The sequence below is a fragment of the Cyrtonyx montezumae genome, unplaced genomic scaffold (genome assembly GCF_038088225.1).
Source record: "Cyrtonyx montezumae isolate F1298 unplaced genomic scaffold, pur_monq_1.0 scaffold_16, whole genome shotgun sequence".
Lineage (NCBI taxonomy): Eukaryota > Metazoa > Chordata > Aves > Galliformes > Odontophoridae > Cyrtonyx > Cyrtonyx montezumae.
The window spans coordinates 10,881,330-10,898,512 of NW_027071892.1; the positions used below are offsets into that span (position 1 = coordinate 10,881,330).

General features: G+C 52.3%; 1 protein-coding gene across 1 annotated transcript in view; it reads left to right on the top strand.

Annotated features, from left to right (window-relative positions):
• Positions 1–15,808, top strand: part of PEMT (phosphatidylethanolamine N-methyltransferase) — a 36,825-nt gene extending 21,017 nt beyond the window's left edge. The window contains exons 3-8 of the mRNA XM_065732813.1: positions 24–139; positions 6,173–6,318; positions 9,572–9,683; positions 13,385–13,459; positions 14,034–14,094; positions 14,192–15,808. Coding sequence (XP_065588885.1) covers positions 24–139; positions 6,173–6,318; positions 9,572–9,683; positions 13,385–13,459; positions 14,034–14,088 — 504 coding nt within the window. The 3' untranslated portion in view covers positions 14,089–14,094; positions 14,192–15,808. The remainder of the gene's footprint in view (positions 1–23; positions 140–6,172; positions 6,319–9,571; positions 9,684–13,384; positions 13,460–14,033; positions 14,095–14,191) is intronic.
• The last annotated feature ends 1,375 nt before the right edge of the window (positions 15,809–17,183 follow it).

Sequence of the window (17,183 nt, forward strand, 5' to 3'; positions counted from 1 at the left end):
TCTGTTCTCTGTTGTCTCTCCAGGTAGCAAGATGGGAGCACAAAACACGGGCTCTCAGCCGAGGCTTCGGCTCTCCACACACCGCCTGCTACTGCCTGGGCACAGTTATCCTGCTGCTCAACTGCGTGCGCAGCCACTGGTAAGGAGCCCACTCTACTGCTGTATATAAATGCAAGGAAATGCATCTGCAGGGCACAGTGATGAGGGACATCTGCTCTGCAGTGGTCTATCCAGCCTGTCGTTCAGCCTTATGTGCTGTTGGTTGATGCCTTCAGCCAGGTTTATGCCAAGATTTGGAGTTCTGCTGGCAAGCAGAGGGATGAGATGGGGTGACTGTGTTCAAGAGAGCAAACCATCAGCATCAACAGCCATCAGGTGCCACGGGTTTTCTTGTCCCCCTCTCTCTTGGGGTGGCTTCCCCCGCCCTATGTGCAGTCCAGGTGGCAGGAAGGCTGTTGGCACAGCGTGGATCATATGTAACAGCAAAATCTTTTCATTTTCTCATGGAAACTATAAACAAAATTAAACCTGTTTTTAAGAAGCCACAGTTTCCTGTGCAGAAGAGCAGGATTATCTGTGCACTTAGCAAGCAGTCTCTTTAAACTCTTATCTGCGATCTGTTTAAATACTACCTGTGCTAGCTAATAGTGGTGTATGACTGATGCACTGTGCACCATGGGAATACGTCTTTTGACGTTCTAAGTGCAGCAAAGAGGTTTACTGCAGAAGATTTCCTCAGTGCAAGCAATTTATCTGGGATCTGATAGGCTTTATCTTCGATGCTGTTAGAAGAGACAGACTCTACTAAATTTCCAGATTCAATTATGCCAGGGTCAGAGCTAATGGGTTGTTTAGTACTTCAAGTAATTTCCCAGGCACAGAGATCTCAGGTTGGAATTTGCACATGTATTTAAGAGCTTTGCCTTCCTGGAAGTGACACCAAGACCTGCCCTTGCCCGCCTGCATTTGTCACAGCTACTGCCTATTGCAGAAGCCACAAGAAAGCCTGCAATGAATGTGGCCATAATTGAATTCAGAGATTGCAGAGGGCATGTGTGTGCTCTGCTCATGTCTCGGTGACATTGTATGCTTGGATTTTGTTGGAGTAAGTCTCAGCAATCTCTTGCACAGATGACATAGCTGCTTGTTGTCTGGGAAGCAATGCAAAGCTTTGTGCTCAGCCTTTAATTAAAAAACAGGTGAAGGAGGGGCAGCCTTGGCTCCCAGTGGTCCTGCTGAGCTCTGGGGTCACTGTGAGGCACTGACAGCGCATGGCTTGGAGAGACAAAGAGGCTGACCTGTCCCAACACTGTACCTCACGCTATTTAAACAAGGCAAGTCCTTGCCAGTGGAAGCGATGGGATGATTTCAGGACATTGGAGCATTGGAGCTGCAGCTGCTGAAGATGCCCTGAAGTACACCTGGGAAGCTCACTGCCTCCATGCCCAGCTCAGCCAGCCCACTACGCTGAATCCCCCGTGCTCCAACACAGCCTCTGAAACTCCTCTCTGAATGCTTTGAGGGTGTTTTTGGTGGGTAGGGGCTGCAGATTGGCATCCCAGCTGGAAGCCCCATTGTAGGGCCCCATGGCTGCTTTGCCCCATGCTCCATGCAGGGTTCCCCTCCTCAGTCCTGTCCCCACTTTGGCACCATGGCAGTCTCCAGTTTCCCTCCAAATGGATACCTCGGTTGTAAGAATAGGGCTATCCTATGCTCATTAAGCAAGTAGGTGTTTCCCAGTTCTGAACTTCATTATCAGCCTTGGCGTGTTTCTGAGAAATAATCCAGAACGACCTGTGACCAGCGAGGACAAGCTTAGTCAACGGCACAGGACAAGCTTCTTTAATTGCCTTGGTGTGATGATGACTTTCACTACAATCATGTTCTTTCTGCAAGAAGCAAGGGATTTCCATCAGCAAGGCCGTTATCAGCGAAAACACCTCCTGAACTTTTGAACCGTTTATCTGCACTGTTCATTACCCCAACGGTTTATGACTGTTGGCTGTTTGACATAGGTTGTGACAACCTTTATGGTCCTCCAAATTTCCATTCAGTGTCACTCTCTCCTGCACTAGCCACCTTGTTGACACCACACTGACTCTGCAGAAAGCCACTGGTGCTGCCTTGGAGCTGTCCCGTGCTCCCCTCTGAATGGTTTTGCAAGCTCCCTGACACAGAGCAAACACACGTAGGTGGTTTTGTACACTCGCTTCCCATTTTCAGGGTCTTGGGGCATTTGTCTGAGCTATAAGGCAACACTCACTCTCGTGCAGGAGATGTTGCAGATGCAGAGCAGAGGTCTCAGGGAGAGTTGGCATCACCCGGTGTTGTGATGCCTTTGGTCCAAGCAAGCTCCGTGGGGGCTGAGCATGGGCAGTGCCTTTGGCACCGTGCTCTGTGTGCTCGAGAGAAAGAACCCACCCTGGGATGGATCTTTGCCCAGGAAGGGGCTGTATGCAGTTCCCAGTAGTGCTCCTCAGCTTTACACTCAGCACTGCGTACTTCCTGACATATGTGTCAAAATAGAGGTGGTGTAAATGGCATCGACAGAGTGTTTTGTGCAGAAACGACCACGCTCTGATGAGAATTGAGCCTAAAGCAGCCAAAGTCCCTTCTGACATTGTCCAGGAAAAGCCCCAGGTGGCCCAAAGCACCCCCAGGTGCCACTGCCAGGCAGGGGGAGAAGCTGCTGCTCAACAGTGTGACCTAAATAACAGGCAGTAGCGCTGGCAGAAAAGCAAAGTCATTACTGGCAAAAGAAGCTGTGAAGATGATGACCAGGCTGACAATTGCTGGTGCTACCAGCAGGATGATTTCAGCGTTTGTTTCTTTAATGAACAAGGTCTTTTGTTGCACTGTGCATGCGGCACTGTTTGCTGCTGGGCTCCTCTGGATGGTCTCACCCCCATTGCCTGCTATTGCCACAAGGAACAAAGCCTCCAGCATGGGGACGTCCCGCACCTCTGCTGCTTCCCGCTGCCTCCAGCCCCTGGCCCAGTTCTGTCCCAATTGCACTTGCCCAGTTTCCAGCCTGATTTTTGGGATCATTAAAGGGATCATCACGACAGCGACCCAGTTTGCTTGATGAGGTCTGTGCCCTCCTTTATGGGAAAGGGATTACAAAATGTGGTCACTGTGGGCCACGTTTTGAGGAAGGCCTGGAGCTGCTCTCTCCATACAGCACTTCCAGGCTTGCTTCATGCTCCATGTGGCTTTTCAGGATGTATTTTGGCTGCATGGTAAGCTCTCTGGTGTTGCAGTCACCTTTTAACTAAACAAATGCCCGTTCCTACAAACTTGACTGGTGCCTCCAGTACCCACAGCACATTTCTTTCACCCTGGTGCCCAACACACCATGGGTTAAAGCCACTTCCACCTGCGTGATGTGTACGTCCCCGCTCCGCAGGGCCATTTTGTGGGTGTTTTTCCAGTTCATGTGCTTTATTCCCATGAAGCAGCACCGCCTGCGTAGCAACGGATGAGTGTCTGAGCACGCGCCTCTCTGTTTTGGGAAGGGAGGGCCAAACAGTGCCCGTTGCCTTGGCTCCCTGGTGCAAAGCCAGTCAATGTGCGTGGCTGTGGTGGCCACGGGCTGTTTGCAGCCCTCGGGAGTTGGCCAAATCTGCCACTTTGGTGGATTTGGGTTTTACAGCTGTGCCACTTTTACACTGGAAAGCTGGCAGGTACCCATTGGAGGTGATGGAAGAAGCATCATTTCCCCTATTTCCCCTCTTCAAAATTGGGGGGCACTTTCCAGAGGCCCCCCAGTCACGGGCGCCTTTGAACCAGCAGCCAGGGATGTGATTAAAGTAGGTCACAACCCATCCATCTCTGCCCTGTAAGAGGGGAGCTCCTCACCATGGCAATCGCTCCGCTCGGCACACAAAGCATTTCCAGGTACTGGGACAAAGCGTGGCTCTAATTGGGGTCCTCTTGGGCGCCGAGCTGGGACGGTGTAGCCAGAAATAAATGCCGTGGTGAACGTGAGTCGGAGGCACGTGGCAAAGGGAACGGCTGCATGACATGGAAAGAGACAGCCACTGCCTCGTCCTCCTGTGCCAGGAGGGTGAGCCTCAGAGCTGCCGTGCTCCCCTGCCACCGAGGAGCAGTCACAGATGCCAGAATAATTGCCGTCTCTGACAGCTCCATGCTGCTTGTCATGGCCCGGCATCATAAATGCTTAAAAGGTTTATTTACCAATCCTGAAAACTCCAGCGTGCATCATGTTTAATGCAAATAGAGTGTGTGTTTAGGAAGATATAAAGCATCACTCGAGGGAAAGGCAGTCCATTATCTGCATGCAAACACCTCCCTCTCTAGCTGTAAGCTGAACAGCAGGGGACTAAGTGGGACATGCTGATGAGGGCAGCTAGTGCAGCCATACCAACCAAGAAAAGGGGGAATGAGATCATCTGGAGCAGGGGCAATGGCTGTGCCAAAGCAAACCCCCATCACACGTTGTTTGCGAAGCTGATTTGTGGTCATCTCATTCATGCTCATGGAGCCACCTTTGTTCTTGTACTCCAAAGCCAAGCTGTGTCATGAGCAGAGGATAGGGAGGGCTTAAAGATGCGCAGTGGCATGACTCCTGCTCATGCTGAGCCAAAAGCAGCCTCTGAGCAATCACTTTCCACACAAAGCCAGGCTGTGCCAGCAGCAGGGATGCAGGTTTGGGCTTCGTCATGGGGTCACTTGGGTCACTTAGTAATAAATACCAGGGATGTCATGAAAAGGGATGTGAGGCTGCTGCTGCTTTACGCAGGATGGCACGTTTCCATTAGCACTGTTCTTAAGCTGTACCAAACTGAAGCTGGTGAGCAGAGGAAGCTGTTCTGGGCTCTTCAGCAACTATCCCAGGCTCCTTCCTGCTCTCTCCCAAGCACATGATATTTGTTCTGTGTTTTACTGCTTTGCTCCAGTACAAAGGGAAGATGAAGCACCTTACTGTGGGGCCTAAAAGCTTCCAGAGGGCTCCAAGGAAAACAAAAAATATAATCCAAGTCTCTAAAGCATAAGGATGAAAAATCATCCCTGGCTTTGCTCGTTGTGTGTGCCTTCCATCTGCCTTCTGAGCCTTCACAAGGTGTGTTTGCAGCCACATCTCTGGCAGGGCTCTCAGCTTCAATTGAGGCAGCAAAGAAAACTGAGGGATTTGCAAGACTCAGGGAGCTGGGCGTGAGAAAAAAACACATCCCAAATGCTGCAGATAATGTCTGAGCAGTTGGCAGCCCTGCCTGCAGGGTGGAGGAGCAGCCAGGGAAGCTGCTGGGCTCTTTCCACGTGAAGACCCAGGAGCACGAGGAGGAAAAGCTGTGCCCGGCAGGCAGCGATGGCCAGAGGCAGCAGCACTGTTATTCCACTTGAATTTCAGCCTCCAGGGTGCTCATTTAACAAAAAGCTCCAAGTTTCCTACCTCGTGTGTCAGACACATGTGGAGAAACCCTGCATACAGCTCCGTGGGTCTGTTTTCTCGTCTCACTGTTATTAGTGAGCATTTCTTAATCACGGCGTTATCCTGTTTGTGGGCATGCAGTGGTACTGGAGCTATGCGAGGGGCCAAGCCCCACTCCTGGGCTAAGTTCAGGTGGCCCAAGACAGGGATCACAATGATTCCACTCACAAAGGAGTATTGGGAGGGTCAGACCTGAAATGCCTTGATGAGAAGCAATGCTCACTCTCCAAAATCTGTGCATCTCGTATTTTCCTTTCGCTGTTCGAATCCTCCCCCTGCCTGTCAGCCTGCAGCCATGAATCACTCCTGGGCACGCAGCTAACGCAGGAAGGCTGCAAAATATTTCGGTGGAGGAGAGGAATGGGGGTGGGAGCATGAGATAACCCAGCAGGCTGCTCCCAGCCCTCCTGGTCCTGTGCCAAGCTTCTGCAGCCTCCAGCATTTACATGCAAGGGCATCTTTTGATATTGTGGTTCAGTGGGGTTGATATTTCCAGGAGTCGTCAAGGGTTGCAAATAAAAATAACTTCCCCAGGTCAAGTCCCAGCTGCTCACCAGACTTTGTGGCTTCTGCCATTGGGAGCTGGAGTATGTTCGGATGGAAAAAGAGACCCTGAGAAGTGTTCCCCCAGCAGCATCCTCTCCAGCACTCTGCATCTCCCAGAGGGGTGATGTTAGCTATGAGTTGCTGTTATAACAGCCCTTGTTGTCTCTCCGACAGCTTCACAGAAGCCATGAAGAGCCAGCCGAAGCTGGAGGGCTTGGACAGCCACTGGGCCTATTACTCAGGCTTGGCCATCATGGCTGTAGGGACCTTGTTTGTCATCTCCAGCTTCTTAGCACTGGGATTCACCGGGACCTTCCTAGGTAAGCACTAAAAATTCAACAGCTGAACCAGAAAGGTCATTTAATCCTGCCAGGATTGGACTCGATCATCCGTGTGGGTCCCTTCCACATCGGGCTGTTCTCTGATTTTATGGTTTTGGTAGGGCAGAACTCCCTGTGAATTCCTTATTCCTTGCCTTCGTGATGCTGTTAGGTTTGGTCTTGCTTTTGTGATACCAAAGCATGACACAGCAGTGCCATTGCTTTGCACAGAGATGATCGTGCAGTGACTTTCTACAGCAAGTCTAATCACCTTCAGCATCAGGCCTGAAAGTCAGAAACCAGCTAATTATCTCGGAGATCAAACGTCCTACACAGAAGGCAGCCCAAGGGCAGACCTTGTGAGCAGGTCAGCATCGCCACTGCATGGTGGGAAGAGGAGGAAGAAGAGGAGGATAAGAAGTGAGAGCCATCGTGCTGAGCCCACAGCCGTCCGGCACGCGCTCAGGCACAGTCTCATTTGCTCTTCCCCTCTGCAATAAACATGACATTCTTTGACAGGTTCTTTTATCTGACGCTTCATGGCAAAAGGCATTTTCCACTGCTTTCACATTTAGGGTGTAATTCTATTAGCATTGTTGACTTTAGAAACATGCCAGTATGTGTGGAATTCATAAAAATAAAATAGAGACAGGAACAATAAATAGCGGAGGAAAGGGGCAGCTCCCGCTGGCTGGAATAATCACAGCCCTAGCTTTGACACTGCATTTAGGCTGTGCTTTTTGCAAGTGCTTTACAAACCAAATTCAATTAGCTCCTGCCGTGTCTCCAGGAAGAAGAGAGGGAGGGAATAAGCCTTCCTGCTTTCAAGTCGAGTTGCAAAGAAATGTGTTGAGTTGGCCAAGATCCTGCTGCCAGAAACAGATCCCGGTGCTCCTGGACGTGTGCTCTCAGCATCCATGCTCCTGGCCCCGTGTTGCATCCCTGCCCCCCAGCCGTGGGGAGGAACACACCCACAGCACAGGAGTGATGCTGTGCCCACGGAGACAAGTCCGGGAGGCCGGGCACAGCAGCACCCATCAGCTCGAGCTGGTTGAGCGCTCCTGAAGCACAGCCAGCTCTGGGCTTGCTTACGCAAAGCCTGATTCACTGCCCACGAGGACCCACTGGGCCTGAACCTCTGGGGGAAAGCAAACGGGTGAGTCAGGCTCAGCGTAAGCAGGGGCACAGCCCCGTGACCTGGGCAGGGAGGAGTTGGGTGCTGGTGGCCTGGAGTGGCACTTGTCTCATCCCTGCGGGTCTCAGGGGGCTCACGTGGTGCTGTCTGGCTTGGGACTGTGCTCTTGTCACCCTATTGCCTGCACCACCAGGTGCTGGCACTTCTTGCTGTGCATGGCCAAGGGCTGTGCTTCTTCAGCAAGAAGGGGATAATGACATCATCCTCCTTCTTCTCAGTCGATGGAGCTCAAGAGAAGTTTTGAGAGAGCATGAAATTCCCCAGCATTTAATAGACCTACTGGGACAGCATCAGACCTTTCCCTTTTAGTTTTCTTAAAAGCAGTGAGTGCTGAAGCAGGCAGGACAAGCAGACTGCATCAGGGCTGCCCATGAGATCCCAGCGGTGTCAGTCCTGTTCTCTGCTGTGGCTGGATGCAGCCCCTTGCCCTGGCAGCCCCTTCCTCTCCCCTTCTCCCAGCCGTGCACTGGCTGAAATTTATTTTGGAGCCGTTTGCCCTGGTTTCTGACACAGGCAGTAATGAGTGCTTGACTTCCCAAAGGTGGAGGGCTGTGCTGCCTGCCCCAACCCATCCATCTGCACCCAGGCACAGCTTCTTCCAGCACTGACCAAGATTTCAAGCAAATCAAACCTGACTGGACTTTGTCAGTGGGTCACAGTGGGCTCAGCAGCTCCGGGTCGGGCTCAGGGGGCTGTGAAAAGCACCTGCTATACGTCAGTGTAGAAGGTCTGCAGATCCTCTCTGCTGCTTGCATTCGCTTTGTGCAAACCTCCTCGATGCCAGCGCCCTTTGGGGAGCAAAGTGTTCCACCCGAAGGTGAGGGCGGGCAGGGGATAATGAACGTTTTGACACAGAAGAAAGCACAGCAATGGGCTGTGGCTTCGGGGGGGCTTTCTAGCAGAACAATCTCTGAGCCGCATTGCCAAGCGACTGTGAGAACATATCGTGTGAATACCAGGCAATTATCTCACTTAGTGGCCTGCAGTTAAAGTCCAAAAGCATTGTATAATTGGGCAGGCGCTATTTATCCTTGGAAATAAATGTTTTTGCACCACGTGAGGTCAAAGAAATTACACCACGATCCAGGTAATAATAATAACCTTGAATGCTTTGTGGTCCCATAATGCCTTTTATCTGAATTTCCAAGCACTTTCGCACCATCCATTAATCCTCACCCCCACTGCACGACAAGAAAGACTGGTATTGTGATCAGTGCACAATGGCACTGGGAGGGATGGAGGAGATTTGCCCAAGGGCAGGAACGGGCTGGGAACACAACCCATGGCCATGGGCTGCTCGCTGGGTTGTGCTGTGTCTTGTGCCGAGGACACGGAGCAAAATCCTTGCTGGCCTTCGTGGTCTCATTGTAAGCCCAAGAGAAGCCAAAGCTCAGCATCCCAGCCCTATTGCTCCTCCAAAATGCGAGCTGCACGCTGCACACATCTCACTTGTCATGGAAGGATCGCTCTGAGGTTGATAGGAAGCTGGTTGGAAGCTGACAGTTCTGAAAGCTTTCCTCGTTACAGATGAAAATCACCTATTATCATCACCGTGCCAATAATTGAGCACTTTGTAGGCAGAGGTGCTATTTTCTGAAATTCTGAGAAATTCTCTGAACTATGAGATAAGAGTGGCACTGAATGGGGGCATTTGGTGGTGGCAGTCTCAGCTGTGCCACCTCAAAACACCATTAGTGTGCACTGGGCTTATTTCCCCAGGAAATGTGTTTGATCCTGTGCACTTGCTTCCTTGTCAAGTGGTTTCAGAGGGGAGATTTTCGTATGAAAAAGCAGAACCAACCAGTTGGGACCTCGTGTCTGCCTCACCGCAGTGCACAAACGCACAGCCCTTCCTGGTGGGCAGAGTCATTCCTGGAAAAGCTAATGGAGATGGAGTAAACACTCAGCCTGTTTGCTGATGATTTCTCAGCCTGAAACTCAGCAGACAAACCCTTTGTTTGCCATTGCTCTGCCCACGGCAGAGATGCCCCATGGCGTTGCATGCAGGTCCCCCCCACCTTGTGAAGCCTAATGAGAAACCCTTTGTTCACCCTACAGGGGATTACTTTGGCATCCTGATGGAGGCAAAAGTGACCTGCTTCCCCTTCAGCATCCTGGATAACCCCATGTACTGGGGCAGCACGGCCGTCTACCTGGGCTGGTCCCTCATGTGAGTATGTGCTCCTGCTGCTGTACTTGGTGGGGGGGATAAGATGATGGCTTGAATCAGCAGCCACAGAAATGTTTGGTGAGGGCAGAGACACGACTGGGGAATAAAACAGCAGGGGAAGTGCAGCACGCCTTGGCTTCTTGCTTCCCAACTATTTTTGCACACGCAAAACCTTTCTCTGTCATAAAAAGACGTGGGGCATTAATTGTCGGAAAATAAATAATGGCCAAGTGCTGGGGAGAGGAAACATCAGCAAATGCTCTGCAGCCAAATGGGGTCCTTGGCAAGCTCTGCACGTGGAAAAATCAACAGCCAGGGCCAAATTCATGCCGGGTGTCACTCAGCGGGGGCTGCACACTGATACCAGGGATTGGTGTGACCCTATAATTACCTCTGGAAAAAACAAAACAAGCCAGCACTCCTCCCCCCCTCTGCATGGAGACAGCACTTCCGAAACACTCCTCATGTGATACAACACAGTTAATAGCCTGCTTAGGAGGAAATGAATAGGCTGTAATTTAGCAGTAAATGAGCAATATACTCTATTCCGTGTAATAAGTTTTATGTGGTTTTCATTTAATATCACGTTCTATTTATTTGCCTGGGAGTGAAAACCATGGCAGGGTTGTGTCGGGAGCCGGGAGAGTACTGCTGGACTTTATCACTGGGTGTTTTGCACAGGCACTGCCACGTAGGACACCCCCCTTAAATATATGGGAAAACAAAGCACTTGGCCACTTCTCACTTTCCCAGCCGCATGCGCAGCACTGCAGTGCTTTCTGGCCCCTGTTAATGAGTAAAGGTGGTGACTCTGAGCCTTGTGTTCCTTCTGCACTTTGACATCCCCCCTGCAAACGTCAGGGCTCGCTGCACAGCACCCTTTGCCTTCCTCACAGCCCCACGACAGCTGAATTGGGTCCAGGCCCTGGGAAATGGTGCCCAAGAGCTGGCACCAGGGGCTGGGGAGGGGGGACAGGGGGACAGAACTGCACGTGCCACCCCACAAGGAGGCATTTAGACAGAGAGCTTGTCAGGAGGTCTGTATTATTTTACAATTGAGCCATTTCCTGGAACCCCTGCCGAACCAGATGAGCCCTCTCGAGCTGTTTATGTTGCAGAAATTCCTTCCTCACCCCCACGAATGAGCAGTCACGCTGGGTGCACGTCGCTTTGGTCTTCAGCCACGGTCCTGGGCAAAAGAATCTTAAAGTGGCTCGAGACAACGGCATGATTGCCTCTTTTTCTCATTAAAGGGCTGCCACCATAAAGGGCAGCGAGGCGTGAGCAACAATTGCTGTTGACAAATTGCTGGAGCTGTGCAAAGTGGCACCAGGACACAGCCTGGCCCTGGGGAGCTCCACGCAGCCCTGTGTGCTGTGCTGGTGTCTGTCTCTCTTCCCTGGGATCCCTGTGTGAGTTTCTGAGTTGTAACAGGGATTCTAGGGCTCTTCTGAGCTCCCATTGGGGCCATAGGGCTTTGAGATGTGGGTCAGGGCCAGAATTCTGGCAGTGGCAGGGATGTGCAGCTGAGCTGTTGGCACAGGAGGAGCACAACTTCTGGCTGGTTTTGGACAGGCCTGAAATTTAAAGCATATTTCTCCTCCCTCAGTGATGTATTAAACCCCACACTGTGGCATCAGAGCCCAAGGATTTGATTCATTTACATCTGTAAGTGTACATAGGGTGTAACGTAAGCAGGTCTGGCAGCACCCCAGACAGCTTGTGATTAGGTCTCTGGCATTAAGAGCATCACTTGAGGCCCGAGCTGCTATTTTCTCCCTTCCAGGACATTGCACATAGCCCAGATTCAACTAATGGCAGCTTCTTGGACAAAATAAATGCATCTGCTAAGTACACAGCAGGCAGCACTTTGACACCTTCTGTGCAGAGCAGGTGATGGGCACAGGGCACTCAGGGCTCCTCACTGTGCCTGTGGGATGCACGGGGACAGGGTTCCTCTTCCACTTGTCATGAAAGTGGGAGCTCAAGGATAAACGGAATATGGGCAGCAAGCATACAACAGGAGCAAATACCCCATGTTCAACACCCAGGAAGAGCAGTGCTGGAAGGGAAGGACGTGAGCACACAAACACTCGGGAGCTTTTGCAAAACATCCGCAGCAATGTGAAGATGAAGCAAGGGTTGGGGACAGACAAACTCCCTCAAAAAAGCCCCTGGCTGCTGCCAGGACCACAAAACCTACCCGGCTGACTCATCTCTGACCATGCTACAAAATGAGCTGCTACCCAAGAAGTAGGTCGAGCTTGTAAGAGGAGTGAAACACCAAGATGCCTCTCATTGCTCCAGTCCAGCAGCCTCGTTTCTCCCGAAAGACAAATGGAGCATTGGTTGTCTAGAGACAGCCTTGTGTATCTGTGGCAGGGGAAGTGTTTTAACTCATGGCAACAGGCTGTGTAAATCAGAGCAGGCACTGCAGCCAAATGATGCAATTAGAGGTCTTGCTGTCAACAAACAATCATGCAAATTTGTTCTCTCTGATACAAATCAAGGAGGAGACATGACTAAGCATGTAATAGCAGGGGGTTGGGAACGAATAAGTTGTCCCGTGTTTCCTAATGAGAAGAAAAAAAAAACATTTGAAATTGAAACAGTGGAAAAGTGAAGATTTGTGTGCATCTCTCCAGGAACTGATGCAGCCAGGTGCTACCTGATGGCTGCTTTGCGTGGTATGGGGCTCAGGTCGCTTGGTCTCTCTTCTGAAGGCACTTTTTCCCAGCAGGGCAGGTCCCCTTGCACGAGGGCTGCATGATGTTTATCCTCACCAGGGACCAGCTAAGTACATTTTTCTGCTGACAGCCAACTCCGTCCCCCTCAGAGAGCTGAGCTCCAACCAGCAATTAAAGACAAGCAGCAGTGTCCTAATTAAGGGCTACACGTGCAGCCAGAAGCTTGAGGCATAGGATGCAGAAAGGAGGTTTGGGGGTGTAATGCTGAGCAGTGAACTGGACACAGCCACGCTCCTGGCTGGGGAGATGAAGCTGGGACTCTGTGGGGAATTTGCACACCACAGAGTTCTCTTGGTGCATGGTTTGAAGACTGCTGGGATCCCGGGGCCTTCACCAGCTGTTCTTTGCCATCTCTTCCAAAACTTCCCATCCTTTCCCATCCCTTCTATTCCATACCCACCTTCCATCCCTTGAAATCCCTTCCATCCCTTGAAATCCTTTCTATCCTTTCCCATCCCTTCTCATCGCTTCCATCCCTTCCATCCCTTCCATCCCAGTCTGTGATGGCTCAGCACAGTACCTACAGAGCCATACTGTGCTCTGTCTGCCAGGTGCCTCCTGCACCCTGGGTGGCCATATTTCTGTGCACATCAGGCATTTCCCTTATAGCTCTCTGGCTCAGAGCCACGGCCCTACGTAAGCAGCTGCTCAGCTATTAAGCAGCCTTATAATCTCAGGACTTAGCATCAAAGCAGAAACTCTGTGAACAGAGACATGAGGGGACCAGACTTGAAAGAAGCTGCTGAAGAAGGCTGGGGAAGAGTCTCTGCCAAGTAACATCTGTCTAAGACAGTTAACATTAAGCACAAAAAAAAAAAAGGCCACCTTTTGTTCACTTCTGTTTAATGAGCAAGAGAGTGCTCTCATGAAGCCTAACGTCTCATTTCACTTTCTAAAGCAGGTCTTGCATAAGCCCACGTACTCACCTGATCTTTTCCTTCTCTTTCAAAACAGGCATGCAAGCCCAGCTGGCCTTTTGCTGACAGCTGTAGTGGCAATTTCCTACACAATTGCAGTGCTGTATGAGGGGTGAGTAGCTCTGCAAAACTGGAGGGCTTCTAATTATTTCTTCCAGCTTTAACTCCCGAGGTTTCGGGGAACTGCAGAAGCAGAGATGTTTTTTCCGATTCATTCAGTGGGGAATAAGGAAAACAGAGGATTGTTTTCCAATTGTTTTCACAATGGGCAGATTCCTTTCTGAAGCTATGTGCTGAGTTCTAGGAACGTTTGTGGCTTTGTTTATTTTTATCAGAATGAGGATTTTTTTCTCTTTTGGATGCCTGATTCCATCCGTATGACAGCAATGAGGATGGCAGTAAGAGGGCTCATTGTGGCACCAGATGAGATGCAAGGAGAACATTTTGCATTTTGCAGTTTCTCAGAGGGGCTTCTCTGATATTTCAGTTCCAACTGCCCGGCAGCTCTGGGTGAAGCAGCCCAGAATCGTCCCCAGAAGTGCTGGGAAAGGTCTTTAGTGGGAGGTGGGAGCAGAGTTGCCCCAGAGCATGAGGAACTTGTGATTTCATCTTCTCCCCCACTTCTTTTGCCCTTCCCCTGTCCCTCTGCCTCCCCCCTCCCCACATTCCCACCCTCCCATCCACAGGCCTTTCACAGAGGAAATCTACCAGCAGAAACAGAGGGGACCAAAGAGCAATTAGCGACAGGTACGTTTCCAAAATGGCCACGCCACGTGCTCCTGAGAGCAGCCAGGTGCTGCACGAGGTCCTTACCAGACTCTGCTCTTTGCCTCTCACAGTGCAGTGCCTCGGAAACCTCAGTGCAGTGTGCCCTTCTGCTCCCTGTGCTGTCCGATTTGCCCATTTTCCTACTGAGATGTTTCCTAGTAATTAGCCCAGCAACCCCTAATGAGCTGACTGAGCACCCTGCAGTCTTGGAAGCCATCAGATGAGCGGTGTGAGCACGGCACAGGAGCTGGAGAGCCCCGTTCAGCCCCCCAAATCTCCTCCCACATTGACCTCTGAAGATCTGCAGGGACAAAGCAATCCAGCCCCAGCCTGGGGGGCAGAACAGCGATGGGGGCACCGGGGGCCTTTTGGAAGCAAGGTCTCAGTGTTGGGTTCCTTGTGCTTTTCGGACAGCACGTCGGAGCTCGTTGCTTGCTCTGCAGGCTGGCACGTGGAAGTGAGGGCACAGAACCCTGATCCTTCGTAGCAAACAGACACTGCCAAAGAGGCATGCCTTGGTCAGAGTGGTGCCCATGGGGCTCTCACAGGGAGAGGAAGAAGGGCAACCGTTGCAAATCCAACCCCAAACCCCTGTGGAGCAGAGAACTCCTCGTCCATCCCTGTGCTTTCCCACCACTGCAGAGCTCTGTAGCATCTTTTTGCTATTTGCAAAGGCTCCCAGACAGGGGACAGCAGGGCACATAGATGTGAATGTCCTACTTAAACCACTGCCCGAGGGGACAGAGGCATGGCAGCTGTCCCACAGCAAAGCCCCAGCATGGAGAAACCAGGCTGGGAGTGGAGAAGACCAAGGGGAAGGTTCATTCCCCATCAGCAGAGCGAGCAATCCCCTGGTGCCACTGCCCCACTGCCCCATGGCTCTCTGTGCCCCAGGGACAAACCCCATGCAGCCCCTCCAACCCCATGCAGTCCCCCTTTGCCCGTGGCCACACGAGGCTCCCACCCACCGTCCCACCACACAGTGCCTTGCCCCCACCAGCCGGCATGAAACGCAGCCTGGGCTCATCCCTGCTGCTGGATCCGGCCCCAGAAGGAAGGTTGCAGGGCTGACACCACAGCCCCACGCTCAGTGTTTACAGATTCCCAGAGTGATTCAAGAAATAAGCTGTAAATGACCAAAAAAACACCAAAAACTCAAGGGAAGGGAACAGCGATGCTCCCGCAGGGACGTGGGCTGAGTCTGGTCCCGTGGTGACACCGTGCTTTGTCCCAGCATTGCAGTGTCCCCTCTGGAGAAGGTCCTCTCCTCTCCCAGCACCACGGCCCCGTTCCCTCCTGCTCGTGCCCGGCTGCAGCTCACCCTTCCGGCATTGCTCAACGGGAATTAAAAGTGTCGGTTTCTTTCTCTTTTTTTTTCTTTCTTTTCCTGTTTCCTCCAGCAGGGCTCAGGGACGTTGTGTTTCTGTTTCGGAGCCGTTGCACAAGGATTGTTTTTTTTTATTGGTATCTTGACGACCTTCCTCCTAAAGACTTGGGCATAGTATTTTATTTTTAGATAAGTTTCCACATCCCCTCCATGATGAATGTTTATAGACAGAGGCTACAGCAGCCCAGTGCCATAGCAACCAGCAAGGAGAGGATCCGTTGCACTGTGCGGACATTCGTGTCAGAATCGCCAGCCCAGGCTCCGAGTCACTCATGCAAATAAACTGAGATTTGTTGAGAGGTGAAATGGTTATTGACCAGAGAGCCGTGTGCTCCTCAGGAAGGATTGCTCCAAAGAGAACTCTGAGGGCCGTGTTGGTGCCTCCTCGCTCCCAGTGCAGGGACCGCCTGGGATAACCCCCCCAGGATGGTGCCTACCACCATAAACCCACTGATGGGGCCACGCTCCCTTGCAAACTCCCAGCATCCCAAAAGCTCGGGGGTTTGGTGCTGCAGTGGGTGCTTCACACCCAGCCCTTCCCTCTCTCCGCCCTCTCTGCATCGCTCATCTCTGGGGCTGTGCTGAACTTCGCACCTCGGGCGCCGTGCGGGGCGTGCTGTGCTGTTCGGCCTTGGCACAGAGGTTTGTTTGCAGCCTTGGGGAAAGCAGCACGAGGCCGTGTGCAGATGCTGCAGATAACTCCCCGAGCCCGGTGCATTCCTCCAGAGCAAACACCAGGAAACGGGGAGCTGGATAAATGACAACTGCAGGGGGGCAGGGGCAGCCGGGGCAGTGCGGCCACTGTGTGCTGTGCCCCCGGTCACCCTGCGAGGCACAGACCTCAGCAGTGCCCTCGGTCACATGGCAGCAGGGTTCAGCCCCACATTCCCATTCTGTGCCAACCTCGCACGCGCGTGATACCGTGTGCACGTGGTACTGAACGCATCAAACTTCATGGGATGCTTTTTTAGGGGAAACTACCCACAGTTGCCACGGCATTGGGATGCATAGTGCCACTGGGATCCTCTCTGCGGGGTCACACTGAGCTGCATCCTGATCACCGTTCCTTGGAGGCACCAGGGTCAGACGAGCAGCCCCGCACCCCGCAGTGACCACCCATCGCCCCCGTGCTGTGTTTGCTTGCCTCCAGCACTGCACTTCCCTCACCTCGGGGAGAAAAGGCTATCAGCCCTTTACATGGAGCACAAACACGATGGGGCAGTAACAGAAAACAAACACGAGTCGCAATCGAGCGAGCGCTTCTCGCATCAGCGGAGCTGGCAGTGCCTGCAGCCCCACGCCGTTCCCGTGAGGTCCTGGCTGGGGTTTGCTGAGTCGGCAGTTCTGCGGTGTGGGCAGCAAGAGGGGGACGTGGCCCTGGGGCTCTGCAGGTGCTGTGGATCGGTGTGGCCGTGCAGCAGGAGGGGGCACGGGTTGGGCTGGCAGCAGTGGGTGAGATGGAGTTCGGTGCGGAAGGAGGAGCGCGGTCTGAGCACAGCACTGCCTGGTGGGATGTGGGCTCTCAGAAGCGGGTCGAACACTGACTGCTTCATCGGAGCCCCACAGGAGGGGATGTGATGGACTCATCCTCATAGGGGCTGCCCACACCCTCCCCAGCCCCGCTGCAGCCCCACAGCCTGGAGAGCCCATCTCGGATCTCTGCCTCTCGGGCTCTGCTTTC